The 27,494-nt window shown below is 35.0% G+C and overlaps 1 protein-coding gene across 3 annotated transcripts; it reads left to right on the top strand.

The window, feature by feature from the left end:
- The first annotated feature begins 462 nt into the window (after positions 1-462).
- Positions 463-7,090, top strand: LOC121967213 (zinc finger matrin-type protein 2-like). 3 transcript variants are annotated; one of them, XR_006107678.1, is made up of 12 exons: positions 463-569; positions 731-835; positions 927-1,010; positions 1,108-1,132; positions 1,241-1,323; positions 1,696-1,728; positions 2,737-2,815; positions 2,894-2,946; positions 5,463-5,523; positions 5,701-5,783; positions 6,636-6,813; positions 6,893-7,090. XR_006107678.1 is itself a non-coding variant. In XM_042517298.1 (11 exons), exons 2-11 carry the CDS (start codon positions 815-817, stop codon positions 6,726-6,728), a joined length of 615 nt encoding a protein of 204 aa, XP_042373232.1. In that variant the 5' UTR covers positions 463-569; positions 731-814; the 3' UTR covers positions 6,729-7,090. The 3 variants fall into 3 exon arrangements, 2 of the variants coding, with proteins under 2 accessions (XP_042373232.1, XP_042373233.1); XM_042517298.1 differs by having other exon boundaries at positions 6,636-7,090; XM_042517299.1 differs by lacking the exon at positions 463-569 and having other exon boundaries at positions 704-835; positions 6,636-7,090.
- The last annotated feature ends 20,404 nt before the right edge of the window (positions 7,091-27,494 follow it).

Genomic DNA, 27,494 nt, shown 5'->3' on the forward strand with positions numbered 1-27,494 from the left:
TCTAGTATAAAGTGCTGAATTTAACTCCCTGCATACTCGTTTTTAGACTTTTTATACCTAAAGAGCTGAGGGGTAATTTAGGTAATAATATTTACATGAGGGAATAAAAACAAAATTTTTTGTGATTGGGAACTGCATGTAAAGTTGTGATTGTGATTAGAGATTTTTCAGATGTCTTATACATTTGAGGAAAAATAATGTTATAAGGGGCGTTGCGAGAATTGAACTCGCGACCTCAGAAAATATATTTAATTCTAATTTAATGTGCTGAATTTGATAGGAATTATACTCATTTTTAAACTATTTGTACCGAAATATATTTGAAGAAAAATAATAGTATTATTATAAAGGACATTATGTAAATTGAACTCACGACCTCTCGCACCCAAAGCGAAAATCATACCACTAAACCAAATGCCCATTTAATTATAAATTTACTTCAAATTATAATAATACAAATAAGAAGAAGTTGTGATAGGAAAACACAATTAACATCCGCTCGACTTTTCGCTTCGTCACGCAAACCCTATCACGCCTTCCGCTCCGCTGATTCCTCTTCTCCGGGTCCGGTGAGTAGGGTTCTTTCCAGCCACCTAAGTTTCTTTGAATCAGAATCGTCTAGTTTACTTTTTCCTAACTACGTCTGTCGCCGGTGTTTTTTTCCCCTCGATGTTCTTCTATATTCTTGTATTCCTGGTAGTAGAAACACAGAAACCAAATTCTTCTTCAGGTCGGCGTCGTATTTGCAGCTGAAAAGTTGAGGAAGTTCTTCTGTTTGCTTCACCATAGGAATCTGTCTTAACAAGGCTTTTGAATGGCTCAGCCTCGCAGTAATGTGAGTTTGCTTTTGCCATCATCCTTTATGATATTTTCTGGTATGTCGGTTGTTTTTCCATTTACATGTCTGCTTCTAACTTTGTGGATAGGCTGTTGGAGTTGATAACACTTTTCGAAGGAAATGGGACCGAGAAGAGTTTCTTCAGAAAGCCCGAGAAAGGGAAAGGCAAGAGGTGATTCGTAATCTCCCTGAATAATACAGTCAAATACATCGAGTACTTTTTTTAATAGTTGAATTTCTTATTTTGATTTCTTCTTTCCTTGACACAGGAGGAGGATAGGTTTAAATCCAAAGGTATGCTCTTGGAACATGCTGATGTTACATTGTTACTAGCTAAATTTTATTCTTTGCATGATAATTGTTTGGTCAATTACTTTGCCATTTGTTTTTTTGATATGCTAGACAAAGCTCCTCCTGTGCAAAGGAAACCCCTGAAGCACAGAGACTATGAGGTTGACCTTGATTCCCGCTTAGGGAAAACTCAGGTCTGGATTCTAACTTTTGAGATGCCTGTGTTAAATGTATTGATAACTATCAAATAGTAAAGGATTCTAATCTGGACAAACGTTCTTATGTCTATGAAGAAACATTTCACTGATGAAAAACTACTATATCCCCTAGAACTGTTATGCAAATTTTTTGAACAAATAAAGTCATATCACCAACTCTTTAACTGCAACTTAATAGTTCATATTTTAATGATCACTTCTTTATCATCTAATGATAATGGTTGGCAGAAACATGCACAATTGTTTAGCGTCTTCAAAGGATCTTGATTTTTAAAATTATCCCTGCTAAATAAGAAATATATGGTTACTTGCCTATCATTACGTTGTCTTTTTGTTTGTTTTTTTCAGGTTGTTACTCCAATTGCACCTCTGAGCCAGCAGGTATGTTTCATTGACATTCTTGGAAAACTTTTTCAAGTTTAGACAAGTGCAATTTTTCTTTTTGGATATATAGCTTGTTTTTACCAGATTGATTAAATTTCATGTCAAAGAAACAGCAGTTTTCTAGTTTATGTGAAAGTTGGTATATGATTAAGTTTGAAGAAAGATGGAGGTTGTGTTGATTTAATGATGTTTAACACAATATCTTGTAGAAATGAATCCATAATTACCTCTGTAACTGAGGCTCATCAAGTTATCAAATGTTTTGGAGAAACAAAGTATTTTAGTTGCTTTTGGACTTCAATAACAATTTGTACATAAAAAATTTTACAATTTTATTTAAAGTTTTATCAAGTATACTGCTAGTATAATTAAGACATATATGTAGGCATCTTAGAGAGAGGACATTTTTATTGTAATCACAAAATTCAGGGTTATCATGCTTGTTTATTTTAGGATGTTAGAGCAAATTGGATAGTGTGGAATGGAGCAAAATTGGTTATAAATCTATTTTGATGCTTGTGCTCAAGTATTTATTAGGTTGCAAAAGGACTGGAGATAGCTTATCTCTGTGTTCTTTTTTCCTACGTGTCAATATTATTATTATTTTTCTTGTTGTTTTATTGCTGAGGACAAAAGGTTCTATGGTTCAACTCATCAAACTGACCATCATTATAACAGAGCCAATAGACTGACATTTTCATAGTGAACTAGTAGGCTTGGAAGGCAAGAAGGATCAGAAACTTTGGAAGTCAATTCTTTAATCTCAGCCTCCCCAATACTATAGGATATAGATGCATGATATCCATGATCTTGCATTATAACAAGCATGGGACGATGACATCACTCGGAATTTTCCAATGGCGACCTGATTACTGCTTAAATTGTTGTTTTAATTGTAATGATTTGTATTTTGTAACTTGGTAGCACTGTGCATTCTGCAATTATGTTGTAAAACATTCCACATTTGTAGAAGATATAAATGTGAATTGAATTTATGTTATGTAGGCTGGATACTACTGTGCAGTCTGTGAATGTGTTGTAAAAGATTCAGCTAATTACTTGGACCATATCAATGGAAAGAAACGTATGTCTCCGAGTCTTCTTTTAACTTCTTTCGGGGATAACAATAATATTCTACCATGCTGGTGTTTTGATCCTGCAGATCAGAGAGCTTTGGGCATGTCTATGAGGGTGGAGCGTGCAACTCTTCAGCAGGTCTTATTTTACTCTCAGTTGATTTAGGTCCAGAAGTTGTGTACTGTTTTCATTATATTAGCACTTGTATTTTCTTTTTCTTTTGACAAAGAGAATTGTTATTCTTTTTGGCCAAAAATGGAAAAATGGACAAGTAGACTTAAGACTTAGCATTCACCTGGTATAATCTCTACACCTAAAAAAGAAAATGCATTCTCACTTACCTGGTCAAGCGAAAAAACCAAAACCTTACCCTTACATGCAAACACATATAAACAAAATTGCAAAAAAGACAAGAAACAAAGCTTGTTATTTGACTAAAACTAACCCAAGAAATTGAATAAAAACACCCCTTGTGTATCAATCAATTTAACCTATAACTTTTCTCTATGAGAGTATCTTCTCAACTTTATCCACCTGTAAACAAGCAAGTCAGCTGATTCACCTCACAATGATTGAAATTGAATATAATCCTTATAAAACCGTATATAGTGGAGCAGTAAAAAAAACCTTTTGGCCACATAAATGATTGGAATGTAAAAGATGTTTCAGAGTGCCTTTACATTTCTGCAAGACATTTTTCTCTTTGAAGATTTTTTATATCATATATTAAACCTCAATATGCTTCTGTAGCATAGCATTTTGGGAATATTTTATATCTATTCTCAATCACCCACTCTTCATTCAAAGTTTTTAATCTTCATAGTGCTTATGTCCATGCAGAATAAATTTTACTAACATATGTTCAAATGATTATCTCGTGAAAGCATTATACAATTTCTTGTCAAAATAATTATTGTATGACTTAGGCTAAATAATGTCTCGTGTTTGAAGCTTCGAGGGTTTAGTATTTGTTCATAATTATAAATTAGTTAAGATGATATATGGACTATTTGAGTATTATACTTCATTTTTAATACAAATTGTTTGAAAGAAATAACTGCATAACATGCAATAGTTTTTACTCTCATTTACCAAGTCTTGTCTATTTTCTTCCTTTGTTACTTCTGCACTTCATTCACTGTTCAACAAAACTAAATTAGTTAAATCACCTTTGGTTCACAGTTTTATCAAATACATTATTATTTTTTCTTAGCTACTTCCCATAATGGGAAGGGGAGCCATATGCAACGATAAAGTTGCTATTGTGTGACCTTGAGGTCACGGGTTCGAGTTGCAAAAGAGCCTCTTTCAATGCAACGTAAAGCTCAGTATAATAGACTCAATGTGGTCCAACCCTTCCCCGGCACCTTGTATTGATAGGAATTTCATGCACCGGGCTCTCCTTTTTTTTAACTTCCCATAATGGCTTTCACCATTGGTTTTGCAACTGCAAAATTTGGTACAAACTAAGTCTACATGTAAGTTTTCATATTTCTCCAACACTTCCAAAGGGAACATAGATTGCTAACATACCAGGAGGTTTCCGGGGTGGTCTCCACAAATAATATATGATATATTGACTTAATAAAATGGTCTTGCAAAAGTGTTGTGTTCTTAGTCACAGTAGTACATGGAGATATGAGAGGGTGAAAAAGTTATATGGGAAATGGGTGTTAGAATTCCATGTTTTGGCTGCGTCTTCCAAGCCATTGCTATTGATCTCTTTTGGGAGTTATCCTTGAAAACTTATGAAATATGTTAGATTGGATGCGGCTCCAAGTAGATGACAGAATGAGAGAAATAGATCTAGATGAATGAATATGTTCAAAGACAATTAATAGTTTTATAGTTAAAAGATTTGAATCTATTGTAGCGGAAGATGTAAGTAGTGGAAGACCAAAGAAAAAATTAATCAATGCAATAAAAAGTGACTGCATTGTTTTGAATATTGCTAATGATATTGTCTTGAATAGAGCTCAATGAAATGGAAGAATAAGATTCATGTAGCTGATCCCAAATAATTGCAACAATATGACTTGATAATGATAATATATTACGGCTTTCACTTGCACATTCGGACTAATTTCCTTAATATATTTTGGAGGCCACATAATGTTTCATGGATCTAGGGTTACTCCCTTCTGCATGATATTACAGTAGCAGTGAAAGTTATATGTTCGATAATGCTTGAAAAATAGTTCTCAAGTTCATATAACCCATCTCATCCCATCTGATCAATATGAAGCAGAGTGAAACCCAGATTATTATCACATAAAAATGACTTGTTTTTTATGTTCTCATGCTTGGAGGAGAAGGAACAATTTGTGAATTTTTAGTGGTTCTGGTTGGTCAATCTCATTTTAAACAATATAGGTTGCTTTATCTGCTACATCTCACTTAAAGGTTTCTCATGTTAGAATGTTATTCTGAAATTAGCCTGTTTCACGTGATGTAACAGAATAATCTGCCAATATAATGGCCCTATTTGTCAACTATATGTTCTAGTTTCATGATTGGTTTTTATTGATTCAAAATCATCTGCCAGCATATTAGCCGTATATATCAAAATTTTGTTTTAGTTTCATGATGGGTTTTTATTAATTCACACACTTTTTAATATTTTGTGGTCTCCATGTTATATTCGTTTTACACAGGTTCAAGAACGATTTGAGTCGCTAAAGAAGCGGAAAGTTCCTGAAAGCTTTACTGAGCAAGGTAGAAATTTTATTTGATCCTGTTATCCCTGTGTTAAGTGATGGAATGTCAGTCATTATGACCGGATTGTTTGTATGATGAATTGGAGATGCCAGCATTTAGACCACCATGCACAATTGAAGGCACATATATTGAACTAGTAGTCGGTTATGATTTAATTTTGATATGTTTGCTTAGATTTGGATGAAAGGATAAGGAAACAGCAGGAAGAGGAGGAGGAACGGAAGCGGCTACGCCGTGAAAGGAAGAAGGAGAAGAAGGTAGACAGTTTTCTTGCAGGACTGGATCTTGGATGTGGTTTTTTCTCAGGGCTTGCATTTTTTTCTCTACCTTTAGGATCTTTTATAAATTTCTGGAATTTGATAAAGAGCATTTTAGCTTGAGATATGAAGACGTTGAATCCATAATCTTTAGTTTCTTGTATGCTACTGTTTGTTATATACCTGTAATTGGCTTCCTTTTTTTTCTTTGGGCCCATAATCTCCGTCTCTTGCATGCTACTCTTTGTTATACCTGTAATTGGCTTCCTTTTTTGGTTGATAAAATGTATGTTCCTTTTCTTTCAATGAATTAATGCTGAGAGAGTACAACCTACGTGAGTGTTTATTGTTTCTTTTTTTTTTCCTGTTTGGAAAGTCGTAAATAGTATGAGACTGGGTCTCAGGATATCCCCAATGCTGTTATATCGAATGCTGTCATTAGGACGATTATCCAACAGGCAAACTAGATGCTTGTATGATTGTTGGGTTAGTGCTTACTCACGGGCAAGAACCATTTCATTTGTCTGGGAACTAGTTGTTAAGGAATCTTGTGCATCTTTGAATTCACATTTCTATCAGGAACATTCATTTGGAAGATAGATAATAAGTTGATCTTGTATGACCTTCTATTAATAATTCTATGATAGATAATTCATTGTGAGATAGTTTCGCCTGATACAGCAGGCAGTATCGCAGAATTGTCTGCGCATACAAACATTTCAGGGGCATTTGGTCTTACACATCGCAATAATCTAGACATTCTTGTTAACATTTTCCTGGAGCACTCTACTAATGACACAATTAACAATGAACATCTGTCCTGTATACTAACTGGGGAGTAATGGGTTTCAGAAAGAGAAGGCTGCCCAAGAAGAAACGGAGGATGCTGATCCTGATATGGCTGCTATGATGGGGTTTGGAGGCTTCAAGTCGTCCAAAAAGTGAACAGCAGGTGATGGGAAATGCAAATTCAAGGCTTCCCTTGCTTTGTTCGCCTCAGAGTTTGGTTCCCTATGCCGACATCTTTTGGGTATAAAATTTCTTTGTGCATGTGTTTTACGTAGTTATTGATGCCTGAGTTAATGGCGATGCCCAATGCTCTGTTTCAGTTTAAACTTGCAAAGCTCAGATTGATTGAGTAATTCAATTAATGATTCTGAAGAAACTAGTGCATTCCAATCCTAATGTGATTGTATTGTGCAGCAACATGTAGGAAAGAAATGTATCTGGAATTTGTAATCCCTTTCTTGTACTTGCGTCCTAAAAAGAGCAAAGAGACGCTCAAGCAGTAACATATTCAAAACAAAGAATTGGAATCCTAACAGTACGAGAAGCAGGTTTTTTCTGACTGATTTTAAAATATTTTTCTCAACTATTTTGCACTTGTTTAAATATGCTGAATGTATACGTAATTTGATCACTTTGTTTATAGCCTCAAGTTAGGCCACTTTTTGAGCAATACAATATACTAACGTATCTCCTTCAAGAACAATGCCCAGCATGTTGATTGGGATGACTCAATGCCTGTTCCTAATTTGATATAACAATTTTATTTGTTCTCTTTGAGAGTTATGAATATGATTTCCGATCACCTCCACCGGTTGGAATTGGAAGCTTCGACATTTGAAAATCAAAGGTTGAAAATTTTCTCATGATAGAGATAAAATAATGATTTACTTTAATAGAGAGATTTCAAACTTCAATTGATGGAAAAGGAAAGCTCCTCAAGAAGAGGAGATGGATCGAGGAGCAAGTCAAGAGATGTGAGGTCAACGAGAAGATAATTAAATTATTGGTTAATTTAGTGCTAAATACCACCTTGTGTAAAATTGGGGAATATAAAATGTCAAGGAGTTATGGAGCATATTAATAAATCTTCATGAAAACTCATCCTTAACGGAACGCAACAACAAAAGCAAAGAGGGAAACTCATTGTTTCATATGCATGAGGATTCGAAGGTTGAGAGATATTCAACATCCGAGGTTGAATTTGAAGAGATATCCACCTCAAGGATTGAGGGAGAGCATAGACCATTAACATTGGAAAAAAAGAAGCATATGCCATCATCCGAAGTCAATGAGGAAGAAAAAATGTCACCTCTACAAATAAAATTGTGAAGGTATATCAATTTCATGCATTAAAAATAAATATCATATTTTTTTTTTAGTGTAAAGAAAAAGGACATTACAAGAACAAATGTCCTAAATTAGAGAAGAAGAAGGCTTAAAGGACTCTCAAGATGAAGAAAAAGCCAAAGGAGGTTGGCCCTATGGTATGCAAAAGCAAGGAGCACATTGTATGCTTTTCTTGTAATCAAAAAGGACATTACCGGAACCAATATCTAAGGGGAAGAGATCATACCAAGAAAAAAAGAGGAAGCTTAAGTTGAAGGGGAGTTTCCAAGAATAACACTATACCATTAGTTAATGGTATTTCTTTGTGTCATGATAAAGAAGATGCTAGATCTAAATTTTATCATTTAAATGTTATTTATCTAAAAATAGAAAGCATAAAAAAAATCTAGAGTTAATTATAAATTATTTCATACCAGGACTATCTCATCTAAGGTTAGGAAAGTAGAAAATAATTTGACCAAGAATTCTAAGGATTTTAGGTATATGCCTAAAAATAAAAATACCCAAGGAAATAAAGAAAAATCTAAATTTATGGATTTAAGGAGAGAATATCAAGTCTTGAGGTCAAAAACTTAATAAATTGGAAAACACCCTTAAAAGAATGAAAAATATGTTTAAGGGGTCAAATGAACAAGATCGAAGGGTAGATAGGGAAGACTCATTTAATGGAAAGAGAGGTTTGGGTTATAATCCAAAAGTCAAAGAGAATGTGTCCTTATACCATAAAGTTCTATATAGTTATAGAACTAATCCTAAGTCTAGGAGTCAAGTCAAGATAACAATGAAAGTTATCCCTAAAAGTAATATTGAAAAGACTAGTGTGACTAAGGCTTCTAAGAAATAAAAAAAAAAAATCATTAAGAAAGTCACTAGAGAAATTATCCCTAAACTTAACCGTGAGGAGTCTAGTATGCCCAAGGCTTCTAAGAAGTCTAGAAAGGTTATTACGAGGGTATTAAGGGAAGTTATCTCTAATGAATATTGCAATTAAGTATAGAAAAAATTACAATAATGCAATTATTGGTCCTAATTAGGCCAATAAGAGAGGGGGGGGGGGGGGGGGGGGAATTGCCCTGAAATCAGAGTTATAAAAATATCTCTTGCTTTGCTTTAGCAAAGATGTACAAATAATTAGCATAAACAATAACATAAAAGAAAAGAGATTAAATAATTTACTTGGTTACAACTAAGGTGGTTATTAATCCAAGTTAACTGAAAATCTCTAAAAATCTCCTTCATTGAAGGCGGAGAAGCCTCTTACACTCTTTAATAGCTTATAAATTAACTAGAAATTGAATATAATAGTTGTTGATTAATTTCTAGCTTCAAGGGGACTTTTTATAACCTCTTGGGATCAGTTACTGTTGCTTGAAGGTGCCTCCAAAGCACTCTAGGGGCGCTTCCAAGTGGATAAAACTTTATCCACTCTTCAACGATTAGCTAATGGCTAACCAATGACTTTTTGCATTTGAGGGTGGCTTCAGCTTCCTTGAGGGCACCTCCAACTTCGTCCAAGGTGCCTCTTGTTGGAGTGTATACTAAAAGTCTAGTTTTTGTAAACATTTATTTTGAAATAAAGAATCACATTGATAAAAAATGTCTACATTTATGCTAAGTGTAGTTATTCAATTAATTTATATTGTAGATAACATAGTATGTGGTGTCACACACAGAAGATCATGTTATCGGTTCTTTATAAATTATAAACAGTAGCTCGCGACTAAGATGGAAAGGAACAAACCATTGGAATAGTCATAGTGTAATTAAGTATAAGTTTATCTTGACTGATAAATTACACTAGTACACTTTAAGTGTATTGAGCAGGACCATTTAAGGTAAGTTCTTTTTATACTGACTTAATAAAAGAACAAGACCTTAGTTATTATGGAAGTGTGTGCTCTTAATCCTAATATAATAACAAATACATATATTTAGTATTTATTTCTTTGACTTATCAAAGGGTGAGATTTATCTCGATAAATCAATAAGCCCGATAAGTTAGGAAATGATATTACTTATAGTGTGTGTTGTTGATTATAGAAGGAAACTATATCCTAGTAATCTAGGTTGATAATGTCCCCAAGAGGAGCTCATAAGGATTGTCATGTTAAACCCTGCAGGTGGACTTAGTCCGACATGACGATAAGGTTGAGTGGTACTACTCTTGGACTGAGATATTAATTAAAATGAGTTGTCAGTAACTTAATTAATTAGTGGACATCCGACATCTTAAACACAGGGAGACAAACACACTCATAATAAGAAAAAGCCCAAAATGTAATTTGGAATTGGTGTGATAGTTCAATAATAATTCTTTAGTGGAATGAATTATTATTGATGAAATTAAGTTGGGTGTTCGGGGCGAACACAGGAAGTTTAATTTCATCGGGAGACCAAAACCAATTCCTCCTCTCGGTCCCAATCGTAGCCTCTTGTATATAGAGAATTATACCCACCACATACCCACTTCTTACCCACCTTATACCCATCCTAATGGAGCCGGCCAAACAAGCTTGGAACCCAAGCTTGGGTCGGCCAAAGCAATTAGGATGAGTAAGATGGTGTGGCCGGCCCTAGCTTGAACCCAAGCTTGGTGTGGCCGGCCACATCATATTAAAAGGATTATTTATTTGTTTAAAATCTTTCCTTATGTGGAAGTAATGATTTAAAAGAAGAGTTTAAAAATTAAATATTTCCTTTTATAGTTTTCTACAAAAGATTAAGAAAAAGATTAGATATCTTTCCTTATTTGTACATTGAAGGAGATTTTAATTTTAGAGATAACTTTTCTTTTTGAAAATAATCTACATGTTTTAAAAGAGAGATTTTATTTTAAAGAAATTTGCTTTTATAACCAACCATGAAGGGATAAATTATTAGAGAAATTTTATTTTAAAAAATTTCGGAAACAAATAAGGAAGTTTTAATTTTGTTTAAAACTTGCCTAATTTGGAAGCTCTTAAGGTGGTCGGCCATATGGTTTAAGAAAAGGAATTGGATTTTAATTAATTAAATTTTCCTTTTCATGGCAAAGAAATTAAGGAAGTTTTTATTTAAATTTTCCTTATTTGCCAAGACCAAGGATTATAAAAGAGGGGATAGGGGTGCCTTCATGAGAGAGAACTCTATTCTATTTTCCTCTCTCTCTTCCTTGGTGGTGGCCAGCCCTAGAGCTTCTTCTTCTCTTCTTCTTTAGTGGCCGGTTTCATCTCTCTCTTGGAGCTTTTGTTGGTAGCCGGTTCTAGCTAGGAGAAGAAGGAGAAGAAGGAGAGAAAGGAGTCTTTGTTTCTTGCATCCCTTGAAGCTTGGTGGTGGTGACCGAACCTCTATATCCATGGAGGAGTCTTGGTGGCCGAAACTTGGTGAGGAAGAAGAAGTGCTTGGGTGGTTCTCATCTCGGTAGATCATTGCCCACACAACGTCCGAGATAAGAAGAGGAATACGATAAAAGATCAAGAGGTTGTTACTGGCAAAGAAAGGTATAACTAGTAATTATTTTCCGTATCATACTAGTTTTTCTTTGTATAAATTCCAAACACAAGAGACTAGTGATTCTAGATTCGGATTAGATATTCAATGTTGTGTTTCTTTTGTTTTGTTTTTCGATCTTGTGATTCGATTGCTCCTTTTGGTTAAACCTAGAGTTATATAAGGAAATTAAATATTAAATTTCTTTAAAAGACTTTGTCTAGGAAGTGGTGGTTGCTCCCATATCCAAGAAGGCCTAGTGCCTCACCATGTTTAACCTGGAAGCCAATTTTAGAAATTAATATTTAATTGAATTTATATCATAGGTGGATTTAGATCAATAATGTTAAGCATCGTTTGCAATCCATGTCTAAACCATTAAGAACAGATAAGTTAAATTTGGAATCAATAATGTTAAGTTCCGTTTGCGATTCCGAATTTAATTTCTAAAGAACACAATAGGTTGTTAGGAAAGGTTCGACACTTGTACAAAGTTTTTGTACAGTGGAACCGGTACAATCTTCCTAGGACCAACCAACAATTGATATCAGAGCTAGGGTTTACCTCTGTGTGTTTGGTTTTCAGTTTAATTATGCACATGTCATACATAATTTAGGCAAGATAATAGTAGGATGTGCTAACTCTGTGGTTGCAGTCTCCAATTATTATGACTTATAGATGTTGTGTGTGATTGGACCCTTAGACATGTGAAGGGCATTTTATTGTGTGTGCATGATTGTATCTAACTAATACAACAGGAGTTGTATTAGCACTAGGATTTTACTTTTATGTTCGATCTAGACTTGATGTACATTCCCTCGGGAATATAGGGTCGATATATGTAAAATTCTATTTTTGTCGCGGATTGTATCCTTGCGAGGCGTGGTGCTATTGGAGGACCAGAGGCGCAGCGGAAAATGAAGCTCGATGGACCTGACGGCATGAACCCTAGGGCTGGCAGCACGCGAAGGACAGTGATAGAAAATGTCATAATAGTTGGAAAATTAATTTCCATATTTATTGCTTTTATTTACTGTGATGTGTGTGATGTGTGCTTGCTAGGTTAAAATTCCTCATCTTAAATAACAAAGTGGGAGAGAGATTTTAAAATAAATTCCACGGTCTCCATTACTGGTTTGTAAGTGATGCAACAAGCTTGCGTGTTGGCTCTGAGTGTCTCCCTCCACAACGGATGAGTTTGTTGCGGTTCACTAGATCAAACTTCCTTTATGGATGATTATAGGAAATTATTTAGGAGCGTGTGATTTTCTCCAACTGAAGGGGCACAATCCAATTTAATGGACTAAGTATCAAGTAATGGTATACACTTAAACGCATTCAATAGTATCCTCCCCAACGGAGTCACTGCTATTGTTTTGCGTGACCAAAGGAAAACCAACTATTAATTTTATTTATCATAAAGTTAGGATGACAAGATAATACAATTAATAGGTAAGACCCTCCTTTTACAAATGTTGAATTTGTATACGTCCACACTAACGTGGCATGCAAAATTCACGGTGTTTTGAGGTGTTGATAAATTTAAATAGTATTACTTGAGGAATCAATATTATTCTAAATTTAAAGTATTGACCAAAGTTTATTTTGTGATTCTTAGGATGTCTTTTAACCCACTGGCCATTATACTGAAAGAGAATAAACTTACTGGTCCCAATTACATAGATTGGAAAAAAAATCTGGACATTGTCCTAACTGCTGAGGGCTATAAGTTTGTAATGTTAGAGATCTGCCCTAATATGCCTAATAGTGATTCTAGTCAAGAGGAGATTGAGGCTCATAAGAAATGGGTAAAAGCAGATGAGATGACACAGTATTACATTATGTCTTTAATGTCAAATGTGCTGCAACATCAGCATCAGGATTTACCAACTGCTTATGACATGATGAGCAATCTCAAAGAACTCTTCGGACACTAGAGTCGGGCTGCTATGTAAGAGGCAATGAGAAAATTAATGACAACCACCATGTTAGAGGGGACACCCGTAAGGGATCATATCCTCAAGATGATGGCTTATCTGAACGAAATACAGATCCTTGGAGGAGAAATCGATGGGGAAACCCAGGTCGATATTATTCTCCAAATGCTACCCAGAAGTTTTGAGCAGTTCCGCCAAGATTGCATCAATAGATAACTTGGCAGATCCTTTCACTAAGGCCCTTCTGGCGAAAGCTTTTGATCGGCATGTGGAGGGGATGAGAATCAGATGTATGGTAGCAGATATAGCAGTTTAGTCTTTTAGTATAAGTCGGAGATTGTTGGAGTGTATACTAAAAGCCTAGCATTTGTAAACATTTCTTTTGAAATAAAGAATCACATTGGTCAAAAAAGTCTACATTTATGCTAAGTGTAGTTGTTTAATTAATTTATATTGTAGATAACATAGTGTGTGGTGTCACACACAGAAGATCATGTTATCGGTTCTTTATAAATTATAAACAGTAGCTCGCGACTAAGATGGAAAGGAACAAATCATTGGAATAGTCATAGTGTAATTAAGTATAAGTTTATCTTGACTGATAAATTACACTAGTACACTTTAAGTGTATTGAACAGGACCATTTAAGGTAAGTTCTTTTTATACTGACTTAATAAAAGAACAAGACCTTAGTTATTATGGAAGTGTGTGCTCTTAATCCTAAAATAATGACAAGCACATATATTTAGTATTTATTTCTTTGACTTATCAAAGGGTGAGATTTAGCTCGATAAATCAATAGGCCCGATAAGTTGGGAAATGATATTACTTATAGTGTGTGTTGTTGATTATAGAAGGAAATTGTGTCCTAATAATTTAGGTTGATAATATCCCTAAGAGAAGCTCATAAGGATTGTCATGTTAAACCCTGCAGGTGAACTTAGTCCGACATGACGATAAGGTTGAGTGGTACTACTCTTGGACTGATATATTAATTAAAATGAGTTGTCAGTAACTCAATTAATTAGTGGACATCTGACATCTTAAACACAGGGAGACTAATACACTCATAATAAGAAGAAGCTCAAAATGTAATTTGGGATTGGGGCGGTAGTTCAATAATAATTCTTTAGTGGAATGAATTATTATTGATAAAATTAAGTTGGGTATTCGGGGCGAACACGGGAAGCTTAATTTCTTCGGTAGACCAAAACCAATTCCTCCTCTCGGTCCCTATCGTAGCCTCTTGTATATAGAGAATATACCCACCACATACCCACTTCTTACCCACCTTATACCCATCCTAATGGGGCCGGCCAAGCAAGCTTGGAACCCAAGCTTGGGTCGGCCAAAGCAATTAGGATGAGTAAGATGGTGTGGCCGGCCCTTGCTTGAACCCAAGCTTGGTGTGGCCGGCCACATCATATTAAAAGGATTATTTATTTATTTAAAATCTTTCCTTATGTGGAAGTAATGATTTAAAAGAAGAGTTTAAAAATTAAATATTTCCTTTTATAGTTTTCTACAAAAGATTAAGAGAAAGATTAGATATCTTTCCTTATTTGTAGATTGAAGGAAATTTTAATTTTAGAGATAACTTTTCTTTTTGGAAATCATCCATATGTTTTAAAAAGAGATTTTATTTTAAAGAAATTTCCTTTTATACCAACCATGAAGGGATAAATTATTAGAGAAATTTTATTTTAAAAATTTCCGGAAACAAATAAGGATGTTTTAATTTTGTTTAAAACTTGCCTAATTTGGAAGCTATTAAGGTGGTCGGCCATATGGTTTAAGTAAGGAATTTGAATTTAATTAATTAAATTTTCCTTTTCATGGCAAAGAAATTAAGGAAGTTTTTATTTAAATTTTCCTTATTTGCCAAGACCAAGGATTATAAAAGAGGGGATAGGGGTGCCTTCATGAGAGAGAACTCTATTCTATTTTCCTCTCTCTCTTCCTTGGTGGTGGCCAGCCCTAGAGCTTCTTCTTCTCCTCTTCTCTTCTTCTTTAGTGGCCGGTTTCATCTCTCTCTTGGTGCTTTTGTTGGTAGCCGGTTCTAGCTAGGAGAAGAAGGAGAAGAAGGAGAGAAAGGAGTCTTTGTTTCTTGCATCCCTTGGAGCTTGGTGGTGGTGACCGAACCTCTATATCCATGGAGGAGTCTTGGTGGCCGAAACTTGGTGAGGAAGAAGAAGTGCTTGGGTGGTTCTCATCTTGATAGATCGTTGCCCACACAACGCCCGAGATAAGAAGAGGAATACGATAGAAGATCAAGAGGTTGTTACTTGCAAAGAAAGGTATAACTAGTAATTGTTTTCCGCATCATACTAGTTTTTCTTTGTATGAATTCCAAACACAAGAGGCTAGTGATTCTAAATTTTCGGATTAGATATTCGATGTTGTGTTTCTTTTGTTTTGTTTTTCGATCTTGTGATTCGATTGTTCCTTTTGGTTAAACCTAGAGTTATATAAGGAAATTAAATATTAAATTTCTTTAAAAGGCTTTGTCTAGGAAGTGGTGGTTGCTCCCATATCCAAGAAGGCCTAGTGCCTCGCCATGTTTAACCTGGAAGCCAATTTTAGAAATTAATGTTTAATTGAATTTATATCATAGGTGGATTTGGATCAATAATGTTAAGCATCGTTTGCAATCCATGTCTAAACCATTAAGAACAGATAAGTTAAATTTTGAATCAATAATGTTAAGTTCTGTTTGCGAGTCCGAATTTAATTTCTAAAGAACACAATAAGTTGTTAGGAAAGGTTCGACACTTGTACAAAATATTTGTACAATGGAACCGATACAATCTTCCTAGGACCAACCAACACCTCTAGCTTCGTCCAGGGCACCTTTAGCAGGAGACGTGAGGTCACCTCCGAACTCCTCTAAGGCGCCTCAAAAATCCTTGGAGGCACCTTTACAACACTCTAAGGGTTGGTCTTCGCATGGGTGATGCATCGATTATCCGGAGTTGAGCTCACCCGAATCCATCTCTAACCTTCTCCTCAAGCAGGCTTCCTCCTCGGCTTCTCATCCCTCGAACGTCATGCATGTTCTTCTAGTCCATCATACCTCGGATGTATTGAGTCCATCGACTCCCTTCTCATATCATCCTTCTCGCTTACCACATATTCTGCTCGACTTTTTGTATGCCTAAGCTCTTGGACACTTAGATATAAGGATCAAATACAACAGGACCTAACTTAACTCAATTGATCACATTAAAACTCATCTAGGGTACTTACAATGAGTACCTAGAGCACCCAGAGCACCCAAAGAGCACCAATAGGTTTTGGGTTTATAAGATTGTGTTATCTACACCCTAGATAGGTTTAGAGAATGTCAACTCTAATGTGAAGGGTAGTTAACCTAACCTTAGTGAAGTTTATTAGGACACTTTGGGATCTAGAGGGGGTGATTAGCTCCGTTCGCTTAGTAGATTAGTTGTTGTAGTGGAAAGTACTTAAGAAAACGCTAATGCCAAGATTCGCATGGTATCAACCTCAAGCGAGATAACTAATCCAAAGATTTGGCCCTCTCTCACACATCCACTATGTAAACACTCATTCTCAGAAACACTCTAGAGGATGAGAAGCCTCATATAAGCTCTTAATACAAAAATACAAGAAGAAGCTAATACAATATGAAATCTTACAAGATTTACAACAAATGAAACCCTAGCTTCTTACTTCTTGCTTGTAGACACCTCTTGATCAACTTAGAAGTGCAGCAACACTTCTTCCTAAGTCTCCAAGAACTGGTGTGATCTGTAAGCTTGGTGAAGAGAGTGGAAGAGAAAGGTTTTGAAAACAGTGCACGCCAAAACTTTTTTATCGGGCTTAAAATGACTAGTTTTCAACCTTAAGCGATTACTCTAATCGCTTAAGTGTTCTAAATTGATTAGCCAAATTGACTAAAAACCCTTCTGTTCGATCACGAGAAACCCCGTAAGGGATTAAGCCTCCCTACTTAATCGCTTACAGTAGCTTCTGTTTCTCACAGAAACAACCTTAATCGATTAGCCTAATTGATTAAAGCTTGCTAAATCGATTACCCTAATCGATTCAGTTCCATTTTGTTTCTGTGATCAAACTGCTTAAGTGATTAGGGTAATGACTTAAGCTATAGTAATCGATTAGCCTAATCGATTACCAAATCCTAACTTTCAAACCTAAGTCTAGGGTATCTAATATCCTGTCAGCCGTGACTTGTTGGGATTTCTCTTTGCCTAGCATTCTGTCAATCTTGACCTGCTGAGACTTCTTCACCAAGTGTTCGGTTAATTCTTTGACTCACTTGAACTTTTCTCCTCATGTTAAGTATCTGGTCAAACTTGACCCACTTGGACTTACCGTCTCATGCCAAGTGTTCGGTCCTCCATGACTCATTTGGACTTCCAAATACCAGGTGTTCGGTCAACCTTGACCCACCTAGATTTCCTCATGCCTCGCTTTACTAACTAGGGTTTTTCACCACCTAGCTTCACTCACCAGGATTTCCCTCAGTCTAGCTTCACTCACTAGGGTTTTTCACCTGCTTCACTCACCAGGATTTCTCATCTGTCTAACTTCACTCACTAGGGCTTTCACCTAGCTTCACTCACAAAGATTTTCTCACTGCCTAGCTTCACTTACTAGGGTTTTTCACCTAACTTCACTCACCAGAATTTTCCAACTACCTAACTTCACTCACCAGGATTTTCATTTGCTTAGATTTACTCACTAGGGTTTTTCATTTGGCTTCACTCACCATAATTTTATAATAGCCTAGCTTTACTCACTAGGGCTTTCACCTAGCTTTACTTACTAAGATTTTCTAGTGAAGTATCCAGTCAACTTTGATCTACTCAACTCTTCTTCTGCCAACCATTCTATTAATCTTGCCCTTATTTAAACTCTAGTTAGGACTTTCCATTCAAGTATCCGGTCAACACTGATCTACTTGACTCTCTTACACATCAAACTAGTCAACCCTTGACCAAAAGGTAATTACACTAACAATCTCCTCAAATGGATAATTACACCTGCATTGTCAAACATCAAAACTTAAGCTTTGTCAAACTGGTCAATCTTGACCTAAGGAAATTGCATCAACAATCTCTCCCATTTTAATATTGATAATACGTTTAAGTTAGGTTAATCCCATAGTCTCAACTTCTTCTTCATGTCAAAGCATGAATGAGGGTTTCCTTCATTCTCCCCCTTAACATAAGGGTTTTACAATCTCTCCCTATGAACATGGAGAATTTCCTAATTTAAATCCTACATTTTTCCCTTTGCCACACATCAAAAACGCTTCTCCTAAAGAGTTATCTCAGGTTGTTCACAACCTCACTTGTTGTTCACAACATCACCATGAAGATCTCATACCCTTTATTGTGCTCAATGCTCACCCTTGAGCATTAATCATTCATGACAATGAAGATTTTTTATCTTCCATTATCTCTCATGCTCAACCTTAAGCATTCATAACAATGAAGGTTTCCAACCTTCCATTGTTTTCTCGTTCAAAAAAAATCTAAACCATGTTTTTAGGAGTATCTCTCCCTCAAAATATACTACAAACTTTTGTCATTGCACCAACAATGACTTAGAGTTTTAAACCTTTATAAAATTTAAAATTTAAAGTTTTGAGGTTCAAAATTCAACTTTAAAACTAAACCACACCCTGAACTCCAACTTAGTCTTCTTTTAACCATTCCTTTCTCGTTTCAACAAGAAAACTATCCTTAAATGTTCATAAATAAATTTCTTAAGGTTAAGGATGGTTAACATGACTAAACATGGCTTAGTAGACTGAAATCAGACCAACACAACCAAAAATAGCATTCTTAATCAATTGGTGTCAGTTACTAGTTGATTATAGCCTCTCTTAATCAATTAAAGTTGGGATTTAATCGATTACTGAGTGTTAATCGATTGCTTTAATCAATTAAAACCTTTAATCGGTCACTTGATCAATTCCGCGAGCCTCTATGCTCATGGAAATGCACCCTAATCGATTGGGGGTGTGGCAATCGATTGGCTCAATTGATTACCATAATTGAAATTTTGAAATAGATTTTAACCGAATTTTAGAAATACATAAATAATTTTATAAAATTTCAAAAATCATAAAAATTTGTGTAAACATTACTTATGTCATATACTATCATGAAAAAATAGTTTTCTAAGAAAATAATTCCTATTTTCAAAGATTGACATAAATTTGAAAACTCTTGAAAAATTTAGTATTTTCCTTTAGTGTGTGTCTAACTATACATGGTAATTCCTATCAAAAAATAGCCTTCATCAAAGTTTTCCAAAGTATATTTAAAATAATTTTTAAAACCAAATTTTCAACCATGATCTTTAGGCTAAATGCACATGACTTGTACATTTACTTTCCCCATGATTGGATGACACATAACTATGTGTTTTGATGAAACTAAAACTCAAATGGATGCACTAAATCAATATCTTGAGTTTTGTTCACCATCCCACTTGTATCTAATGTGCACTAAAACATATACAAGTCAACCTATAGTCCTTGTGAGATGTAGATTTTAGTTTTACCTTAAATTAAAGGGGCATGCATATCTATCTAGGCATTTTAAAATTGATCATCCACCTAGGATGTTACTATTGATTAATGTCATTGTCCTTACTTACAAGAAATTAAACTAATACATAAAAATGATTATAACATATATCACATGCATATTTTTCAAAATAACATCTAAAATTTTATCAAGGATAATATGATGCATGTATGATTGTATCATGATATCATGGCAAAATGCATATGTGAAGTGATGACATGACATGTGATAGAGCAAGCTACACATGGAAATTTTGCATAAGAAAAGTACCTAGATTTTCATCTAAATTTTATCCTTAATCTATTTTTCCAAGATGAACCTAATGTTGCCCTTGTTTTCCAAAAAAAAAAAAAATACTAAAATCCCAACTTGACATTTCTTTGATTTATCCTATTTGTACCAATTTTAATTAAGTCTAAATCTTTAAATTTTGGCGCATTTCACTCTTCCAAAGACTAAACATTTAAACCTACATTTTCGAAGGTTGACAAAACTTTGAAAATGCCTCCAAGTGTCAATTTCATCAAGGTTGGATTAAATACCCTTCCAATTAGAGTTGACACTCTCTAAATTCATCTAGGGTGTAGAGAACACACTCTTAGGAACCTAAAACCTATTGATGCTCCTTGGGTGTGCTAGGTACTCATTAGGGATAACTTCCCTTAGTACCTTCCTAATGACCTTTCTAGACTTCTAGAAGCCTTGGTTATACTTGACTCTTCAAGGTCAACTCTAGAGATAGCTTCCATTGTGACCTTCTTAGTGACTTTCTTAGACTTCTTAAAAACATTAGTCACATTGATCTTTTCAAAGTTAACTCTAGGGATAACTTCTCTTGTTATCATGACTTGACCACTAGATCTAGGGTTAGTCTCATAGCTATATAGAACTCTATGGTATGAAGACACATTCTTCTTGGCTTTAGGTTTGTAACCCAAACCTCTATGACCATTGAATGACTCTTGCCTATCTATTCCTAGTTTTTGTTCATTTGACCCTTTAAAGATATTTTCCATTATTTTTAGGATTTTTCCTAACTTATCAAGTCTTGACCTTAAGACTTGATTTCCATTCTTAAATCCTTAGAATTGGATTTTCATTAACCCTTTGGACATTTTTTATTTCTAGGCTTATATCTAGAATTCTTAGAATTTTTGCTTAGACCATTTTTCTACCTTCCTACCCTTAGATAAGATGATTCTAGCATGATATGAAACATATTTTTCCTTAATCCTATTATGTTTTTTGTTTTCATGATAAATAACATTAAAGTGATAGAAGTTATTTCCAACGTGATTTTTATCATGATTAAAGAATTACCACTAACTAATGGTACCTTAATTTTGTTCTTGGAAGCTCCCCCTTGATTTAAGCTTCCTCCTTGACTCTTGGTTGATTTCCTCCCCTTAGGACATTGACTTCGATAATGTCCCTTTTGACTACATAAGAAACACACAATGTCCTCGTTACCCTTCCATATCACGGGGCCAACCTTCTTAGGCTTCTCCTTAGCCGTTGATGTCACTAGATGAGAATTTTTTATACATTCATTTGTAGGGATGACACTATCTTCTTTTGATCCGGATGTAGAGGCTTCTTCTTGATCTGACATTGATGGTTATACTCCCCCTCAATCCTTGATGAGGATGTCTCTTCATCTCATCCTCGAATGTTGAGCATCTCTCAACATCTGAATCCTTATGTACATGAAACAAAGAGTATTCTCCCTCTTTACCTTTATCGTTGCGCTTCATTGAGGATGGATATTCTTCTTCTTGATTCAATGAATCTCCCTCTTTGGATTCATCTTGATTTGGTACAATTGAGGGGACTTCATGAATCTTTACTAATTTGCTCCAAAACTTCTTGGCATCTTTATGTTCTCTATCTTGCTCAAGATGTTGCTAGGCAATAAATTGACCAATAGTTTGGTCACTTTATTATTGGTCTGACATCTTTGAATTTGCTCCTTTCTTCATTTGCTTCTATTGATGATTATGCCTTTGCTATCCCTTGGCACTTGAAAGCCTTCCATTAAATCAAACCATTGCTCTATCTCCATCATCAAGAAATTTTTGATCTTTGATTTCCAAAGATCGAAGTTTGTCATTGTGAATGGTGGAGGCTTCTTTGTGTCGAATCCGAGTCTATATCAGAAATCCATCTTTAAGTTGAGCTCCCTTGATAATAATATTTGACTTGTTGAAATTTGGGGCTTCAACTTCCTTTTTTTTCTTTCTCTAGCTCGTTGCCCTTTCGGCGATAAGTCCGTTGAAGAGCAGTCTTGCTCTGATACCACTTGTTGGGATACTTCAGGAGCTAGGAGGGGGTGATTAGCTTCGTTCACTTGGTAGATGAGTTGTTGCAATGGAAAGTACTCAAGCAAATGCTAACGCCAAAATTTACTTGGTATCCACCTTAAGCGAGGTGAGTAATCTAAGGATCTGGCCCTCTCACACATATCTACTATGTAAACACTCCTTCTCAAAAACACTCTGGAGGCGGAGAAGCCTCGTAAAAGCTCTCAATACAAAAATATAAAAAGAAGAATAAGAAGAAGCTAATACAATATAAAATCTTATAAGATTTACAACAAATGAAATCCTAGCTTCATACTTCTTTCTTGTAGATACCTCTTGATCAACTTGGAAGTGCAGCAACACTTCCCTCTAAGTCTCCAAGAACTGGTGTGATGCCTTCTAAACTCAATGAAGAGAGTGGAAGAGAAAGGTTATGAAAATAGAGCATGTCAAAACCCTTTTATCGGGCTCATAACGGCTATTTTTCAACCTTAAGCGATTACTTTAATCGCTTAAGTGTTCTTAATTGATTAGTCTAATCGATTAAAAACTCTTCTATTTGATCCCGAGAAACCTCGTAAGCGATTAAGCCTCCCTGCTTAATCGCTTACTATAGCTTCTATTTCTCACAAAAACAACCTTAATCGATTAAGGCTTGCTGAATCGATTACCCTAATTGATTCAGCTCCATTATGTTTCCGTGATTAAATGGCTTAAGGATTAGGGTAATCGCTTAACCTATGATAATTGATTAGCCTAATCGATTACCAAACTCTACTTTCAAATCTAAGTCTAGGGTTCCATTCACCCAACATTTGGTCAGTCGTGACCTGTTGGGACTTCTCCTTGCCTAGCATCCGGTCAACTTTGACCTATTTGGACTTCTTTACCAAGTATGTGGTCAATCCTTTGATCCACTGAGACCTTTCTCCTTATTCCAAGTGTCCGATCAAACTTACCCCACTTGGACTTACTATCTCGTGACAAGTGTTTGTTCCTCCATGACCTACTTGGAATTCTAAATACCAGGTATTCGGTTAACCTTGATCCACCTAGATTTCCTCATGCCTGACTTCACTCACCAAAGCTTTTTACCACCTGACTTCACTCATTATGATTCCTCTCTAACTAGCTTCATTCACTAGGGCTTTTCACCTGGCTTCACTCACCAGGATTTTTCATTTGCCTAACTTCACCCACTAAGACTTTCACCTAGCTTCACTCATCAAGATTTTCTAACTGCCTAGCTTCACTCACTCGGACTTTTCACCTCTCTTTACTCACCAGGATTTTCCAACTGCCTAGCTTCACTCACTAGGACTTTCACTAGCTTTACTCACTATGATTTTTCATCTGCGTAGCTTCACTCACTAGGGTTTTTCACCTGGCTTCACTTACCAGGATTTTCTTCTATCTAGCTTCACTCACTAGGGTTTTTCACCTGACTTCACTCATTAGGATTTTCAAACTTCCTAGCTTCACTCATTAGAATTTTCACTCGACTTCACTTACTAAGATTTTCTAGTTAAGTATTTGGTTAATTTTGACTCACTCGACTCTTCTTCTGTCAACCATCCTATTGGTCTTACCCTTGTCTAAACTATAATTAGAACTTTCCATTCAAGTATCCGGTCAACACTGACCTACTTGACTCTCTTATACATCAAACTGGTCAACCCTTGACCAGAAGGTAATTGTAACAATAATCTCCCCAAATGGATAATTATACCTGTAATCTTCATATATTGTCAAACATAAAGACTCAAGCTTGAGCTAACTCAAGCTCAGTTAAACTGGCTAACCTTGACCTAGGAAAATTACACTAACAAAGTTGACACTTTAGAGTATTTTCAAGATATTGTTATACCTTGAAAATGAAGGATTAATATTTACTCTTTGGAAGAGTAAAATATATCAAAATTTAAAGATTTGGACCTAATTAAATTAATACAATTAGATTAGAAGTCAAAGAAATATCAAGTTAAAATTTTAGTAATTTCTTTGGGAGATAGGATAACTAAGGATTATTTTTAAATTTAGCGACTAGTTAGTGATACTTAGATAGATAATGTAGATATTTCCTTTATACTAAAATTGTCATGATTGTGTGTCCATCATATGCTATAACATCATATTTAGCATTCATATATATTTATGAAAAATGTCATATGCTATGTCATACATACATCATTATTCATGATAATTTTTCTTTTAAAAAATATGCATTTGATGTATACCATAATCATTTTCATATATTATTTTAAAATTCCTTATAATTAAGGATAATGACATCAATTAATATCCTAGGTTGGATGATCAAAGTTTAAATGTCTATTTAGATATGAATGATCCCTTAGTTTTAGGGAAAAACCTATTGTACATCTCACAAGAACCATAGGCTTGACTTGGATGTGTTTTTGAGATACAATAGATACAAGTGAGATGTTAGGAGGATAAACAAAATTCAAGATGTTGATTTATTGCATCTTTTGACTTTTAGTTTCATCTAAATAATAGATTATATGAATTCCAATTATTATGAAAGCTAGTGTACAAGTCATATGCATTTAGTACAAGGAACATGGTTAAAAATTATGTTTTGAAAAATATTTCAAAATCACTTTGAAAAACCTTGATGAAGATTATCTTTTAATAGGAGTCATCATTGATTAGTTGGACATAAAGTACAGTAAATGTTAAACTTTCTCAATGATTTCTAATTTTGTATCAATATTTAAAAATAGGAGTTATTTACATAAAAAAACTATTTTTCCCTAATAGTATACGACATAAATAATATCTACGTAAAATTTATGATTTTTTAAAAAACGTAGAATTATTCAGGGATTTCTGAATTTCGGTTTATAAATGAAATCAGAAAAATTCAGAAATATCAATCAAGCAAGCAATCGATTCACCCAGGTGTGAATTGATTGGTCAATCCATTAAAGGCCATTTCCATGAGCATAGAGGCTCACAAAATCAATCAAGTGATCGTTTAAACACCAATTGATCAGCTGATTGATTAAGGTGGTTGTAATTGATTTAATCGTAACTTCAATCGATTAAGAGAGGTTGTAATCGATTGGTAGCTGAAACCAATCGATTAGGAAGACTGATATTGGTTTAAATTATCGATTTTCAGTCCATTAAGTCATGTTTAGTCAAGTTAACCATCCCTAATCCTTTGAAATATAAGTATTTAAGAAAAGTTTTTATGATGCAAACAAGAATAGAATGGTTAAAGAAGACTAACTTGGAGTTTAGTAGGAGGTCTAGTTTCAAAGTAGAATTTTTAACTTCAAAACTTTAAATTTTGGGTTTCCTAAAGGTTTAGGAACTCCAAGTTATTATTGGTGCAATAATAGAAGTTTAGGACATGTTTTAAGGGAAAGTTTCTCCTTAAAAGACATAATATAAATTTTTTAGGGGACAAGGAAACAATGGAAAATTAGAAACCTTCATTGTTATATGTGCTTAAGGATAAGCATTGGAAATAATGAAAGATTGGAAATCTTCAGTGTAGATGTATGAGCTCTCTAGGGTGAGCATATGATATAGGCTCAAGAGATATGCTTAAGGATGAGCATAGAATACAATGAAAGGTATGAGACTTTCATTATGTTCCTTTGACAAAATTAACTTTTAAGGGGAAGAATTTTTTATGTCTGTCAAAGGAGGAGAAAATATAGAATATAAGTTAGAAATCTACATTCATGCTTCGAGCATGGGATGAAGTTGGAGTTGAGCTAATATGAGTTAGCCTAACTTAAACATATTATCAAAAATCAAAAAGGGGGAGATTGTTGGTGCAATAGTTCCTTGAGTAAAGGTTGACCAGTTTCGATGTTTCGATGTTTCGATAATATGTTATGGACAATATGTTTAGACAATATGCTATTGGACAATATGTGAGAAAGGTCAAGTAGGTTAAGGAAGACCGTACGTTGGCAAGGAAAGTTCTAACTGTAGTTAGGCAAAGGAAAGTCCAAGTGGGTCAAGGAGGACTGAACGTTGGAAAGGAAAGTCTAAGTGGGTCAAGGAGAACCGCACGCTTGTAAGAAAAATTCTAACTACGATTAGGTAATCAAAGTTCAAGTGGATCAAGGAGGATTGCATGTTGGCAAAGGAAAGCCCTAACTATAGTTAGGTAAAGGGAAAGTCCAAGTGGGTTAGGGAGGATCGTACGTTGGCAAGGAAAGTTCAAGTAGGTCAAGGAGGACCGTATTTTGGCAAAGTAAAGTCTTAACTACGGTTAGGTAAGAGAAAAATTCAAGTGGGTCAAGAAGGACCGCACTTAATGATTAGAAGTCCATCGAGAAATTGGCAAAGTCTAAGTGGGTCAAAAAGTTGACCGAACACTTGGTAAATAAGTCGTAACAGGTCACGATTGACCAGAGGTTGGGCAAGGGAACTCTAGACTTGAGTTAAGTGAGTTAGGACTGAGAAATCGATCAGGTAATCAATTATGCCAAATCTAGTCAATCAGTGGATCGATTGAAAGCCTGTCTTCGTGAAGCAAAAAGGGATGAGATTGATTGGGTAATCGATCAAGATCAAACTCAATCGATTGGGAGAAAAAGTTTACGAAACAAAAGATGGTTGGATTGATTAGTTAATCAATCAAGATCTGCACCAATCGATCAAGTGATCAATTTGCCGCGTTTCTTCATGACAAACAATAGCTTCTTGATTGATCAATTGAGAGTTTTTCGCGAAGCACAGTAGCTTCCTTATTAGAGCATGATTAATTAGATAATCGATTGGGAGAAGTTCGCAAGCGAACAGTGGGCTTCTTAATTGATTTGGTGATCGATTAAAAGGACTCGTAATCTATTGGTTAATCAATTAAGTGATGAAGAAAATAACCATTGCGAGGTTTGGATGGTTGGATGCTTTCGAATCTGACGTGGTAATTGATTGGGGGTAAGGCCAATCGATTTGGAGCCCTAATTCGCGGGATATAGAAGTGTCGATGAAGATTCAAACGCAACTCTTCTTCTCCTCTCTTCACCGTCGATCCTTGATCTTTGGAAGACAAGTGTTGCTACACTTTTCAACCGATTAAAAGATGTTTACAAACTATAAGAAAGCAAGCAGGGTTTTCATTTGTATTTGTATATTTCTTCTTGTTTGCATTGTATTTCTTGTTTGTGAGCTTGTACTAGGTTTCTCCATCTCCGAGATGTTTCAGAGAATGAGTATTTTTATAGTGAAGAGTGTACTCTATGTGGATCATAAGATTAGTGACCTCGTTGAGGTGAATACTGTTGGAATGTATACTAAAAG

This window comes from Zingiber officinale, chromosome 3B (assembly GCF_018446385.1).
Source record: "Zingiber officinale cultivar Zhangliang chromosome 3B, Zo_v1.1, whole genome shotgun sequence".
Classification (NCBI taxonomy): Eukaryota; Viridiplantae; Streptophyta; class Magnoliopsida; order Zingiberales; family Zingiberaceae; genus Zingiber; species Zingiber officinale.